The following is a 15,601-nucleotide window of genomic DNA, read 5'->3' on the forward strand; positions in this document are numbered from 1 at the left end:
TAAATAGTAATATCAGAATATTAAAAAAGGGGGTACACTCATCCATTGCTGGTGGGAATGCAAACTTGTGCAACCACTTTGGAAAACAGTGTGGAGGTTTCTCAGGAAATTCGGGATCAACCTACCCCTGGACCCAGCAATACCACTCTTGGGAATATACCCAAGAGAAGCCATATCATAAAACAAAAGAATATGATCAACTATGTTCATAACAGCAATATTTGTAATAGCCAGAACCTGGAAACAACCTAGATGCCCTTCAATTGAAGAATGGATGAAGAAAGTATGGAATATATACATATCAGCAGTAAAAAAACAAGTACTTCTTGAAGTTTGCATGCAAATGAATGAAAATAGAAAACACTATCCTGAGTGAGGTAAGCCAGACCCAAAAAGAGGAATATGGGATGTACTCACTCATATTTGGTTTCTAGCCATAAATAAAGGGCATTGAGCCTATAATTCGTGATCTTAGAGAAGCTAAATAAGAAGGAGAACCCAAAGAAAAACATATAGGCATCCTCCTGAATATTAATTTTCATCAGGCAATGAAAGGAGACAGAGACAGAGACCCACATTGGAGCACCGGACTGAAATCTCAAGGTCCAAATCAGGAGCAGAAGGAGAGAGAGCATGAGCAAGGAACTCAGGACCGCTAGGGGTGCACCCACACTCTGAGACAATGGGGATGTTCTATCGGGAACTCACCAAGGCCAGCTGGCCTGGGTCTGAAAAAGCATGGGATAAAACCGGTCTCACTGAACATAGTGGACAATGAGGGCTACTGAGACCTCAAGAACAATGGCAGTGGGTTTTTGATCCTACTGCACGTACTGGCTTTGTGGAAGCCTAGGCAGTTTGGATGCTCACCTTAGTAGGCCTGGATGGAGGTGGGTGGTCCTTGGACTTCCCACAGGGCAGGGAACCCTGATTGCTCTTTGGGCTGACGAGGGAGGGGGACTTGATTGGGGGAGGAGGAGGGAAATGGGAGGTGGCGGTGGGGAAGAGACAGAAATCTTTAATAAATAAATAAATTAATTTAAAAAATATAAAAGAATAAATACAGTGTATAACTGCCAAACTTGAGAAGAATAAACCAAGAGCCCAGGAAGTAGGAACACCATATAGAAAGGTAAAAGGAAGATAAAAAATGATCCTCAAATTAAATTCATATAACTCAGTGTCAATCATAAAATACAAATGGGCTAAAGTCACTAACTCCCCATCCAAAGATTTCATATTAGATTTAAAATGAAGAAACTCAGGTATATGCTACTAAAAGAGATACACTGAAGATCAGAGAAGGTTAATAACAAAGGAAGCGCAAAGGCATACTGAGAAAGTATTAACCACAATATATACTATATTGACATAAGACAAAGCAAATTTTAAAAAAGACCATTATGATAAATAAGAGATTATTAAAAATAGTTCTTTAAAATCACTCAGGTTCTGTTTGCTTTTTAAGGTTTTATTTTCTCAAGACCAGATAAGCAAATAAAACAGACCTATAACTGCTAAAGAAATAGAAACTGTCATCAAAAATCTCCCAACCAAAAAAGCTCAGGAGCAGATGGTTTCAGTGCAGAATTATACAAGATTTTCACTGAAGAATTAATACCAATACTCCTCAAATTGTTCCACAGAATAGAGACAGAAGGAACATTGCCAAATTCTTTTTATGAGGCTATAATTATCCTGATACCAAAACCACACAAAGACATTACTAAGAAAGAGAATTACAGACCAATCTCACTCATAAACATTGATGCAAAAATACTCAATAAAATACTGGCAAACTGAATCCAAAAACACATCATAAAAATCATCCACCACGACCAAGTAGACTTCATCCCAGAGATGCAGGGATGGTTCAACATATAAAAATCTGTCAACACAATCCACCATATAAACAAACTGAAAAAATAATGATTATCTCATTAGATGCTGAAAAAGCCTTCAACAAAATACAACATCCCTTCATGATAATGGTCTAGGAGAGAGCAGTGATACAAAATACATACCTAAACATAATAAAGGCAATTTATAGTAAGCCAACAGACAAAATCAAACTAAATGGAGAGAAACTCACAACGATCCCACTGAAATCAGGAACAAGACAAGGTTGTCCACTCTCTCCATATCTATGTAATATAGTACTTGGGGTTCTAGCTAGAGCAATAAGATACCAAAAGGAGATCAAGAGGATACAGATCAGAAAAGAAGAAGTTAGACCCTCGCTATTTGCTGATGATATGATAGTTTACATAAGCAACCCCAAACATTCTACCAAGGAACTTCCACAACTCATAAACACCTTCAGTAATGTAGCAGGATATAAGATTAACTCAAAAAAATCAGTAGCCTTCCTTTACACAGATGATAAATGGACTGAGAAAGAAATCAGAGAAATTGCCCTTCACAATAGCCACAAATAAAGTATCTTGGAGTAACTCTAACCAAAAGAGTGGAAGACCTGTATGACAAGAACTTCAAATCTTTGAAGAAAGAAATTGAAGAAAACACCAGAAAATGGGAAGATCTCACATGCTCTTGGGTAGGCAGAATTAACATAGTAAAAATGGCAAACTTACTAAAAGCAATCTACAGATTCGATGCAATGCCCATCAAAATCCCAGAAAAATTCTTAACAAACCTTGAAAGAACAATACTCAATTTCATAAGGAAAAGTAAAAACCCAGGATAGCCTCAATAATACTGTACAATGAAGAAACTTCTGGAGGCATCACAATCCCTAACTTCAAACTCGACTACCAGAGTTACAGTAATGAAAACAGCCTGGTATTGGCATAAATGGACTATGGATATTTTCCTGTGTTTAAAAAAAGAGGGGGGAGTGGTGCAGGAGAATTATCTGTATTCTGTCAATCATGTATTTTAATAAAATGCTGATTGGCCAGGCAGGAAGTATAAGCGGGTCAACCAGACAGAAGGTAGAGGTGGGCTACTGAGACCCCAAGAACAATGGCAATGGGTTTTTGATCCTACTGCACCTATTGGTTTTGTGGGAGCCTAGGCAGTTTGGATTACTCTTTGGGCTGACGAGGGAGGGGGAGTTGATTGGGGAAGGGAGAGGGAAAGGGGAGGCGGCGGTGGGGAAGAGACAGAATTCTTTAATTAATTAATAAAGAAATAAATAAACAAAAAAGGAAGGCAACTAAAAAAAGAAGAAAGTAGAGGTGGGGCGATGAGAACAGGAGAATGCTGAAAAGGAGGAAGCCCATTTCTCTCACTCCTGCACAGACCACCAAAATAGCAGGATGTAATCTACCGAGCTGAAAAAGGTACCAAGCCATGTGGCTAACATAGATAAAATTAATGGGTTAATATAAGTTACAAGAGCTAATAAGAAGACTGAGTTAATGGGACAATCAGTTTATAATTAATACAGACTGTCTGTGTGATTTTCTTTGAAGCTTGCTGACTGTGGGGTAATGGGTGGGACAGAAACCCCAACAAGCAGGCCTTCATGTTACAAGGAGGAGCAATGGAACCAAACTGAAGACCCTGATATCAATCTATACACCTACGAACACCTGTTTTATGACACAGAAGTAAAAAATATAAAATGGAAAAAAGAAAGCATATTTAATATTTGGTGCTGAGATAACTGGATATCAACATGTAGATGAATGAAAATAGATCCATATCTATCACCATGAACAAAACTCAAGTCCAAATTGGTCAAAGGCCTCAAAATAAAACCAACCACAATGAACTTCATAGAAGAGAAAGTGGGAAGTACGCTTGAATGCATTCACACAGGAGACCACTTCCTGAATATAACCTCAGTAGCACCGACACTGAGAGCAACCATTAACAAATGGGACCTCCTGAAACTGTGAAGCTTTTGTAAAGCAAAGGACACAGTCAACAACACAAGATGGCAGCCTACAAAATGCAAAAAAAGATCTTCACCAACCCCACATCAGAAGAGAACTGATCTTCAAAATATACAAACAACTCAAGAAACTGGTCAACAAAAGAACAAATAATCCAATAAAAAATTGGGTACAGACCTGAACAGAGAACTCTCAACAAAGGAATCTAAAATGGCTGAAAGACACTTTAGGAAATATTCAACATCCTTAGCCATCAAAAAAATGCAAATCAAAACAACTCTGAGATTCCATCTAACACCTGTAAGAATGGTCAAGATCAAAAATACTGATGACAGCTTATGCTGGGGAGGTAAAGGGAACTCTTCTCCATTGCTGGTGGGAGTGCAAACTAGTACAGACACTTTGGAAATGTGTCTACCTCAAGACCTACCTCAAGACCCATCAATATCACTTTTGGTCATATACCCAAAGGATGTCCAACATACCACAATGACATGTGCTCAACTATGTTCATAACATCATTATTTGTAATAGCCAAAACCCGAAAACAACCTAAATGCCCCTCTACCAAAGAATGGATAGGGAAAATGTGGTATATTTACCCAATAGAGCACTGCACAGAGGAAAAAAAATAATGACATCTTGAAATTTGTGGACAAATGGATTGAGCTAGAAAACATCATATAGATTGAGGTAACCCAGACCCAGAAAGACAAACATAATTATGTATGCACTCATAAGTGGCTTTTAGACATAAAGCAAAGAAAAAACAGTGTACAATTCACAATCCCAGAGAATCTAGACAACAAAGAGGATCCTAAGAGAGACATACATGGATCTAATCTACGTGGGAAGTAGACAAAGACAAGATCTCCTGAGTAAATTGGGAGTAAAAAGGATCATGGGAGAGGGTAGAAGGAGAGTGGAGAGGAAGGGAGAGGAGTAGAGAAAAATATATAGCTCAATAAAAACAATTTAAAAAAATTTTAAAAAATAATAGCTAGGCTAAACTAGAATTTTCCACACAAAAAGATTTAATGTTAATTATGTGTATATGCATATATGTATATCTATGTGTGAATTTGTACACATGAGTGTAATGTCCATAAACGCTAGAATAGGGTGTTAGATCTCCCAGAGCCAGAGCTACAGGCAGTTGTGAGCTGCCTGATATGGATGTTGGGAACCAATCCTTACTCTCTGCAAGAGCAGCAGGTACTCTTAGCCACCGAGTCATCTCTCTTACCCCAAAAATTCTAAGTGTTAATGAATACAAAAATCACAGATTATCCTTAAAAAACAAAACAAAATCAATCAAACAAACAAAACAACCCAGCAATTGACAGACTTGCTCAAATTCACAACAAAGTGGGTGTGAACATAGTTGTTTATAACTTTTTTAACTGTCTCCCTTGTCAATCACCTTCAGAATATAATCTACATTCAAGGTTGTTTTCTTTTTTTTTTTTCAGTTTCATTCACAGTACTATTTTAAAGCCTAGAGAAACATAACACACAGTAGCTGCCTTATGCCCTTGCTGCATGTTTGAATGAGTCACAATGAAAATAAGATAGCAACAGCATAAATCAGATCATGCAATCAACAAGCATGACCTAGAAACCTGCACTTCTAACTAGTGAAGACACGCTCTCCAACATCCATGAAGCACTTAAGAAAATCCAGAATGTGCCAGACCACATTCTCTGACCACAATACAATTAAGTTAAAGACAAACAACAACAAACACCAAAATTCTGTGCATTATAAAACGTGAAACACATTTCTGCATAACTCAAAGGGAAGAGAAAACACTGAAAAAAAGAACTGAACACTGATGAAAATGTTATAACCAATATTTGTGGCAAGCAGCCGGAGACAATAAGGGTACCAGCTGGTGAGCTATACATCCAAATGACAAAGTAAACACGAGGAAGATATATGGCAGGAAGTGAAAAAAAATATTGAAGTAGAAAAAAAAATTTACACCATAAAGAAAAAAATCTAAAGCTGTTTCTTTGACAATAACTCAAAACTCTGACAAGGGGGTCACGGAGTGAAAAGGGGGACAGTTTAATATCAGAGATAAAGATGCCAAGTCTCAGGGCTGGATGTTGGTGGTGCACACCTTTGATCCCAGCACTTGGGAGGCAGAGGCAGGTGAATCTCTATGAGTTTGAAGCCAGCCTGGTCTTCAGAGTGAGTTCCAAGGCAGGCTGCAAAGTTACAGAGAAATTCTGTCTCAAAAAACAAGCCAACAAAAAATTCTCAGAAACATCTGAGATATTAAAAATAAGAAAGCAATAATATACTTAGAGAAAATTTATTTGAAAATAGATTGAAGAAAAAAATATAATTTACATAAACTGGTTCAAATAAAACGTAGACTATCTCTACAATGTGCAATGACTAATAGATTAAGTCAGAATTAACTGTCTACTTGCCAAACACACCTTTTGATACTGGTGGCTCATTAGCTCCAGTTCCCAGCTGAGGCTCCATTGACTGTGGATGACATCCAGGGGAAGAACAGACAAGTGTTTTTAGAAGTGTGGCCCCTGGTAGTTTGACCATGCCCAGCGGATGGCCCCATACCCATATGTATAGGGGCAGCTCCAATTAAACTTGATGTGTTAGAAAAACATTACACAAATTTTGTAAGAGGTGGGGAAGTAGAGGATGGATCTGGGGGGAGTAGGAGGAGGTAATAAGGGGAAACAGGATCAAAATACACTGTACACTTATATGAAATTCTCAAATACTTATTAATCAAAATTTCTTTTAAAAACACCTTTCGGGCTAGATGATTTCAGCAATGACTTCAACCAAAAAGCCAATTAGCAATTAATCCCAGTTTTAAAGAAAATGTTCCAAAGAACAATTAGGGTTTAGTACCATGTGATTTCATGAAGCTAAGAACCTTGAGACTCAATCTTGCCAACCAAGGGTATTTTTTGGAGCTCACTTTTCCTTGTAAACATAACTGCAATAAGATACTAGCAATTTTACGTCAAGAATGCGTAGTACATGTGTTCCACCACGACAGTAGGAGAGCAAGGATGATTCCTCATTAGAAAACCTAAAGTGTGTTTCACCATACAAGCAAATCATACCAGGAAAAATTAAATAGCCTTGCAGGTGGAGATATTGATAAAAATTGATCAGCTTGCCTTGTTTTGAAAGTGTACAAAGTAATCTGAGAACCGAGGACTACAAAAAAGGCTCCTCATCTGATATCAGATATTTTTCTAAAAGAACTTAAATCTAAAACCTTTCAAAGAATTCACTTTGAATCAGAAACAGGATAGGGACTCCCACTTGTGATCAACACTGTCCTGGCAGACCTGGACAGCACAAAAACCATTCAAGGGGCTCAAGATTTCAAAGGAAAAGAGAATGGCATATATGTTCCTTGGGGCATCCGTGTCCCGGCAGAGATCCCTGAGGGGGGTGACAAAATTTAGTATCTTTTTTAGAATTCAAGGATTCCAGAAGATCTAGGTTTTTCTGAAATCTAGAATATTACTTTGGTGACTCTTTTATACTTTCTAATACCCACAGTTGTAAATTTCTTTCTGTTCCAAGCTCTTTAATAACTGAAGCTCTGGCTAGGTGGAGCATTACAATATGTTGACTTCCGGTTCCTAGAACTCGCGCAGAGCACACCCTTACGATGACTTTGGGATCTCCAGATTCTCCAGGGTGCAAGAGCTATGAGCAGTCCTGAGCTCTGCCCCGAGGATCACTGCTGCTCTACTAAGTTTCTTTACTCATTATCATTTTCAATGGTAGGTTTTTCTTTCTTTCACATAACACCAGGTCCTCCAAAGAGGGGGGGGGGATCCCATTTCACAATTTCACTGAAGAGTGGTATTTAATTTTCCTTCCCCTTGATTCTTTAAATGGTTCGCTCTTGTGGTTTTTCCAAGTATTTTTGTATTCTGAGTCACTCTGAGCAACTGACTGGGAATGTAGGAAGAAGTCTCCTTGTGCTGTTTTGATTAACTGTGTGATTGACCCTAGGCTTGTCACTGAACCTAATCGAGTAACTTCATTTATTGCTAAATAAAGATAGAACGCAGCCTGGAAACACGGGTTAGAATTAGACCCTGCACCTGGTGACTCACTTCTCATTAACTTACACAGATTGGGCTTTTCCTGTAACATTTCCATTTGAGGGGAAAACAAAACAAAACCCCTTTATTGTTTTTGTCTGACTACAGCCATTTCCACCCGTTTGTTGTTTAATTCCACTGTTTAGTTTTAGTGAAGAGCCGGATCACGGAGTGATGGTCGGTGGTCAGCACTAAGTCAAGCCTTGATGCTCTTCAGCAGCAATAGAAGGAGAGAACAGGAAAATGCCACAAGGAATATGCAAGAGGGATGTAAACCAAGGTCCTGACTCAGCTTCCCTCTCTGGGTTCAGGTCTGAGCTGTGTGATCTTAAGAAAGACAAAAGAATTGAGACTCTGCTTTCTAGCTCACAAGATGGTCATCGATCACCCTCCATTTTTCTTTTAGCCTTCTGTATAATTGTTTTAATTCCTCACTCCCCAGCAAAAATAAAAACAAACAAACAAAGCCACGGTGAGGATTTGTAAATTTGTAAACAATAAACCCAGACAAGGACAGCCATAAGGTAGTAAAATGGAGCTTTAAGAAATGATTTGGCAAGAATTCTGTGCCTGCTGGAAAACCAGGAAATAAACCAAGATTTGAAGATTGTTCTGACTTGATGTTTTGATTTTTTGAAGCTATAACCCATAGTGGATGCTAAAAATACCAAACCAGCCTAAGGAAAACAAGTGAAAACAAGTATAGTGGTACTTGCCTGTAATTCCAACGGGGGGGGGGGGGGGGAAGGCAGGAGGATTAGGAGTTCAAGGCCAGCCATGGCTACAGTATGAACTCTAGGCTATCCTGAACTACCTGAGATCCTGACTGGGAAAAAATACAAAATGTGAACGAAAAATTCTTAAGCCAAAAGCGACTTCACTGTCTTACCTTTGTTCTGTGTTAAAGAGAGCAAAGACGTGCTTGCTGGACATGAAGCCCTTCTCCACATCCCGGACTTTCAGGTTGTCCAGAGGAAGCATGTATTTCTTTTCTTTCTCCTGGCATTCAGGGGTGAGAGAGAAAGAAGACTTTAGCAAAGCGCACCGGCAGCAGCACACCTCCCAAACTGACTACCACTCCATAACGTTGACTTCATTACCTTGATGCCATCAAATGCTACTTTTACACCAGTTACCAAGAGACAGGAGGGTTCAGTGATTCCCAGCACATATGGGTTGAAAGCCCAGGGGTGGGGGAGGGGGAGTGTATGGGAAGGACTCTGAGATGGAGAGAACACGTGCTCCTCCATCCCTTGCCCCCTCATGTGGGTCCCCTTAGATGTTTGGAAATGTTAGTTTGATATTAAGAATTTAGCCATCTGTTAATATTTAACAAAAATGTTCTGGTCCTAATTCAATGAGAAATGCCAGATGGATTTCATTTCGCATTTTATTTGCAGCCTAAGCAGTTTTGATAGCCAGCATTGGCAGGGGAGTGTGGAAGCCCAAGGACCCTGGTATGAAATACCCCATAAACTGAGATAAAACACAGAAAACCTTTCCTTCATTTGGGTCTAATATAAAGTATAGATCCACAAAAAGATTCTTTTACACAACTCGGAAATTTTTTTTAGCTTACTGGGGAAGAAAACCCCATTAGGATTAGATTAATGTTAATTAACACAGGTTCTCCTTTAGAACAGACAATTCTTTATAAAGACTATGGCTGTTGGAAAGGCGAGGCTTGCAAATGTGACCAAACCAAATGCCAAAGAAAACTGGCCCAGGGACAATGTATATAGATATATATATTTATAATACAATACCTTGTATTATAAATACAATGCATAAAATAAAAACCCATAGAACAGGCAAGAGGCAAACACTCAGTTTAGGAAGCCTAGTAAAAACTTATTACCAGATCACATTAGCATCACTTGCTCAACAGTAGCCCTCTTTGTGAGGAAGACAGAGACGCCAGAGCCGGAGCACATACTCAGAACTCTGATTCTGACACATCTGTGGTTTCCTATGGGAACTGTGCCTCACACAGGATGCTTGCCAGGGGCTTTGCCGCTCCTCCAGCATACAGGCTGCTTGAGCGCTCGTGGCTCAGGAGCAGGGCGAGTGCAGTGTTGGATTGTAGGGGGATAACATTGATCTTGCCATTTTTCTGCTCCTAAATTAGGGGAAAACTGAGGAAAGTACATCAGAGTAGTCCTTTCCCCTCTCCCCACCCCCAAAATAATAAAAAAAAAAAGTACGACTCTATACTTAACCACAAAAATAAGACGGTGGAAAGAAAGGGCGGCAAAAGTTGAAGGAAGTTGGTTGGAAAACAAAATGGCCGCTCTGGCAAACAAAGCCTTCAAAGCAATGAGAAAAGATAAAAGAAACTCCGCGGGAGTGGAGGAGGCCTTGGAAAAAGATGCAGGAGCAGAGAGCATTGTGGGCCCATTTCAGTATTTCCTGTATACAATTAATAATTTATTCATAAATGCATGGATATGTTAAATAGCAAAATATATTACTCAAGTAAATGAGGTATCAGAGCTGAGTCCAACTTACTTAAAACACTTGTCAGACTATTTTCGGGCAGAATTCTAAGAGGCCAGTCTAGATTGAATAAAACCCTCTCCAATACATAATCAAATGAAAATGCTTAAGACCCAGAGAACATTTTTTTCTTTTTAAAAAAAATTGGATGGTTTTCAATGCCCTAAATTTAAGCAGCTGGGTTTTCTTAATGCACCATCCTACTCAACCTTTTGAAATGATGGATTGGTCTTTTTAATAGGAAATCTGCATCTCATTGTAAAGATGGAACACAATGTCCTTGGCTCGCTTCTATAGAAGTAGGCCCCCCTTTGTACTCCAGTCTTCAGCATACAGTGAAGACTGACAAGTCTGCTGTTCACATCAGCTATTCACCGCTGGGGAAGACATGCAGACGCACACAGGGAAATGGGAAAAGTAGAGTCTCTCCACTCCCAAAGATGAAGAATTAAATGCCGTATTTATCTAAGATTTTTGTGGACACAGTGCTAAACTATTTCATAATCGTAAGTTTTAAGGCTGACAAAGACGACGGTTTCTTCAGACTGACTTGGGTAATTAAATTGTAAGTGAAACAGAATTAAATGGAGCAGCAACAACACCAAGCAATGAAACAATACATCATGGGTATGTCTGGTACTTTGGGGTTCTGGTTAAAAAACAATAATAATAACAACAACAACAACAACAATCTGGAATCTCAAATAGCTTAGACAAAAAGGCTAGAGGAAGGAGAGATAAATAGAACTATAATTTCTAAAATGTAGTGAGACTTAGCACCATCTTAATTAAGAAATTTTCTAAGTAATCTGTCAGTTCTAATAACCCACTGTCCAACATGATAGCCACCAGCCACAGTTATGAAACTACTTGAAATGTAGCTAGTTAAATTGGGATATGTGTAAATATAAGACAGACTCCTGATTCCAAAGATTCAGCATGAAGCAATAAGACTAAAAATGATGTATTTGCTTGCATATTTGCAAATGTCTGATTCTAAAGATTTAGTATGAAGCAATAAGAATAAAAATTATTTATTTGCTTGCTTATATTTTTTAAAAATTACATATATGGGTGCTCTGAATGTATGCCTGTGCATCATATGCATGCCATGGAGGCTAGATGGCAGCATCACATCCCCTGAAGTGATAGTTAGAGATGGTTGTGAGTCACTCTGCAGGTGCTGGGAACTAAACGTGGGTCCTCTGGAAGAGCAGATACCTGCTCTTCACTAATGAGCCGTGTCTCCTGCCCACCAGTAATATTAATCAATAATCTCAATGAAAATTGTATAATCTCATCAATATTTTTATATTAGCTTTAAGTTGAAATTATATGAATATGCTGGGGCTTTTATTAAACGTAATTCTCCTGCCTATTTTGTTTTCTTTTGAAGGTGGCTGTTAAACAAATACAAATGACACATGGCACACAAGAATTTCTTTGAACAGTACCGAGCCCCGTGTACTCGCCGTTGCCTTCTTTACTCTATTCATTCAAGCGCTCTCCCTTCCTGACAGCATATTCTTTATGGAGCTCGGCACCTTTCTGGTGTGTTTTTTTTTCTCTCGCCTTCTTCATTATACAACTTAGAAACTGTTTGACACTTTCCATGGTGTCCTAGGTCTCTAGTATCTACAGCACCACAGTGAGAATTTAGTTCTTCCAAGTCTTCAATAGCTTTCCCTTATTTATAGAGAACTACCCACTAAACTCTCTCATGTGACACCTTCAGACACCTACAAATTGGCCCCATCTTAATTTACCAACATTTCCCTCACTTTCTTTAAGAAATCTCCATTTTTAGTTGTGCACGATGAGCATCTGTACCACCATTTGGGAAACAGAGGGAAAAACTGAGATCAGCTTGCTCTATGCTGTGAGTTCTAGGCTAACCAGGACTACATAGCAAGGCCCCGTGTCAATGACCACAAACAACAACAAACTCCGTAATGACCAAATCCACCTTCGCCAGGCTACACAACCTAAGTTAGGCTTTTACCTCCTCTCTACTATGATCATGATGCTTACAGTCCATGTCAAGCCCTACTCTGTGAGGTTTTCTTAGCCTATAGCTATGCCTGTCACCTCATCTCTCCCATTTCAGTGAATACAAAGGGAGTTATCGATTCCATTTATTTCAAGATAGTATATCTTATATGAGACGCCCTCATTTTATAAGTGTATTATAGTAAAAATCAGTGTGAAGGTTCATCTAAAACTCAGACTGTCAAACATATTTTATTAATAAAATGGGCTCCCTTTGCAAAGAAAAATGAAGTAGAGAATGTTTTCCTATAAAAGGCACTTAAATTTTTTGATAATATAAATTCCATTATTGTATAGACATTTTGAGGTGGAAACATATATAAAATTTTAGAGATTTATTTAATCCCACTTAAAGGAACTTTTTCTTATTTTCAAAAGCTTCTGGGACTGACATTATCCTTTTTTTTCAAACTTAAACAGTACTTTTTTCTAATCCCAATACAGGAAGATCACTTGCGTTATTTACATGTAGTATCCGTGATGAGAGAGATGATTTGTTGAAAGAGAGATCCAGAAAAGGAGCATAGGAGATCTAGTGTTCTTTCCCAGTAACTGGGCAAAGGCAGAAGAAATTACCCAAAGGAGAGCCCTCTGTAGGTATCAGAGAGAGTGACCCACAAGAAATAGTATGCGCCCAAAGGAGAGCCCCTCTGTATGTATCAGGGAGAGTGACCTGAGATGCAAGTGAGTGAACCATGAGTGGCAGCAGAGGTGGCAGCAAGGAAGAGAGGCAGAGATCACAGGATGGTCATACTATGTTATCCTCGAACTTGAAATCAGAGGCAGTGGGTTTGCCGAGTGGACAGTTGTGGCCCCGAGCTAGTAAAGCACCATTTATTTGAGTGCTAGAAGGGAATACAGTGGGTATGAGCAGGGGGCTGGGTATGTGGAAGAATGGTTTCTATGTATTCAGTCTTAGGAAATGCATATTTACTTAACAATTTATGTAAACTGATTTTCATAACTTGGGAACTATGTGAGTGGCCTTAGTTCTGTTTTCTTATGATGAGACAACAAAACTCTTCCAGGAGGTTGACTGGGGACTGTGAGTTCTTTCTCATTCCTATCCAGTGCCTAGCAATGCACTGAACACAACTTCCATAGTAGATATCATAAACATCCTTAAACTGATTTTAAAATGCCGGGTAACAAAATCAAGTGAGTATTATAGTCACATGTATTTAAGAATTAAGTTTTAAAAAATCCATTTTTAAAAAATGGTGTAAGGTCTGGTTTTAACGTCTTGTTGTTTTGTTAAAAAACAAAAAAACAAAAACACCACCTGACCAAAATGACTTCAAGAGAAGGAGTTTTGTGGGCTTATGGCGTTGGAGGGCTAGTCCTTCATTTCAGGGAGCAGTTCACAGCCAGGCCACCAGGAAGCTTGGCAGAGGCCTGTGTGACTGGGTCTCCTCTTTCTTCTTCCTTTATTTCGTTTGACTCCAAGGCTGTATTCAGGGTGGGTCTCCCCCTCTCCCCGTTAGTGCACCCTGTCTGAAAACCCCCTCACAGACTCTTCCAGAAGCATGCCTTTCCAATCATCTGGATGCTTCTCAATTCCACGAAGCTGGGATCAAGACTAAACACAGAAGCCTAACTGATTGGCATGGCTTTTGACCACCAAATCTATACAAAGTTTAGGGCGACAGGCAGTGTTTATTTCTTTGTTTATCTTTGCGTTGCTTTGATTTGCTAGCGATGCCTCCTTTTCTGAAAGGAAACACGTTTCCAAGGCACCGAAGAGCCTGTCAACTCCCTCCTCCTGCACCAAGTCAATTCCGATTACAGAATGGTATGCACGTCTTTCCTTAGCTCTCAAACTTTCCAATTCTCTTGTAGAATATCTAGAAGATAATTTTTTGGTGTTCATATTACCTCTTCAAGTAGAGTGAAGCCTCCTGAGGACAAGGCCCCCCCCCATGCCTAGCAGCGATCACACTGCTGCCTCTCCAGCTGTTGCTTAACAAACACTCATTGTTGGTGCTAAATCATAAATGAGATTGCAACACGGTTGATCTACTTATACCATTGTGTTAAAGTGTATCCAACCAAATGTGATACAAACACTTACTTTTCCTGCTTCAAAGATTGAATTTTTAAGGGCTTTACAGTATTTTTGACATGAGTAATTTATGAGATTAAATTTCTCCAATCTAGACCAGTATACTTAATTTGATTCACATCAGTCTCAGGACTTTTAAATGTGACAATCCAAATATATTCAAAAACGATTCAAAAACAAAACCCGCAGGGACTCTGCTTTTAGGAAATGCCAGCTCCTAGATGAAAATGTACTATTGCCATTTTCCTAAGTCAACAAATCTCACTGCATTCTAAATCTTCATCCTTATATTCACAGGTAAGTGTAGCTCTCACCCCTCACCAAAGAAACTTCTCTTTTTGCCGGAGATGGAGGTTATCACAGAGACCCACAGTTGATTAAAATGTAGAAAATAAGTGGTGGCCGGGTACCCAGGTCCAATCGACTCATCTACAATACCATCCCTACATCCAAGGCTCAGGGAACATCCAAGAAGAGGGGGTGGAAAGAGTACAAAAACCGAAGGACCAGGACAGAGAGTGTCTTCTAGACATGGGAAGATGCTGTACCCATGAAATCTCAACAGTATGGCTCCCTGAACTAGACCTATGAGGAACAGTCCATGCTGCTGAGAATAGCAGTGCTTCATTGGCACAGGCATTTCTAGTGCACCCATTCCTTCTCTCATGCTCATATAACATCTGCCCATGTGTCTATGTCTCCATCATTACAACTGCTGCACCATCCACAACCAGTCTGCTAAATGTCTTCTCCTAGTGAGAGACTGCTTTGTGTCTGTTCTCTCTAAGTATTGTAGCATTTATTGGTGATAAGTGGCATTCCTGTGACAGGGCCCTACTAAACACCAGCTATGTATGCGGACTGAAGAGGTGGTAGTACTATGCGAGCCAAAACAGGAGCAACTAGGTTGTTGTTCCATCAAGCACTTGGTTCAAAGACAGGGTAGTAGCCCCTAGACGTGTATTCCTTCTTCCAAGACTAAAAATTATTTTCCCCCAGAATTCTGAAAACTTGTGGC

The 15,601-nt window shown here is 39.3% G+C and overlaps 1 protein-coding gene across 5 annotated transcripts in view; it reads right to left on the bottom strand.

Moving 5' to 3' along the window:
* Positions 1-15,601, bottom strand: part of Dnm3 (dynamin 3) — a 474,394-nt gene that overhangs the window by 126,697 nt on the left and 332,096 nt on the right. For all 5 annotated transcript variants that reach the window (XM_050158367.1, XM_050158366.1, XM_050158369.1 and 2 more), the window contains one exon: positions 8,866-8,975. In XM_050158367.1, coding sequence (XP_050014324.1) covers positions 8,866-8,975 — 110 coding nt within the window. The remainder of the gene's footprint in view (positions 1-8,865; positions 8,976-15,601) is intronic.

Source organism: Alexandromys fortis, unplaced genomic scaffold (assembly GCF_014885135.2).
Source record: "Alexandromys fortis isolate MF-2015 unplaced genomic scaffold, M_Fortis_MF-2015_v1.1 scaffold_97, whole genome shotgun sequence".
Taxonomy (NCBI): Eukaryota; Metazoa; Chordata; class Mammalia; order Rodentia; family Cricetidae; genus Alexandromys; species Alexandromys fortis.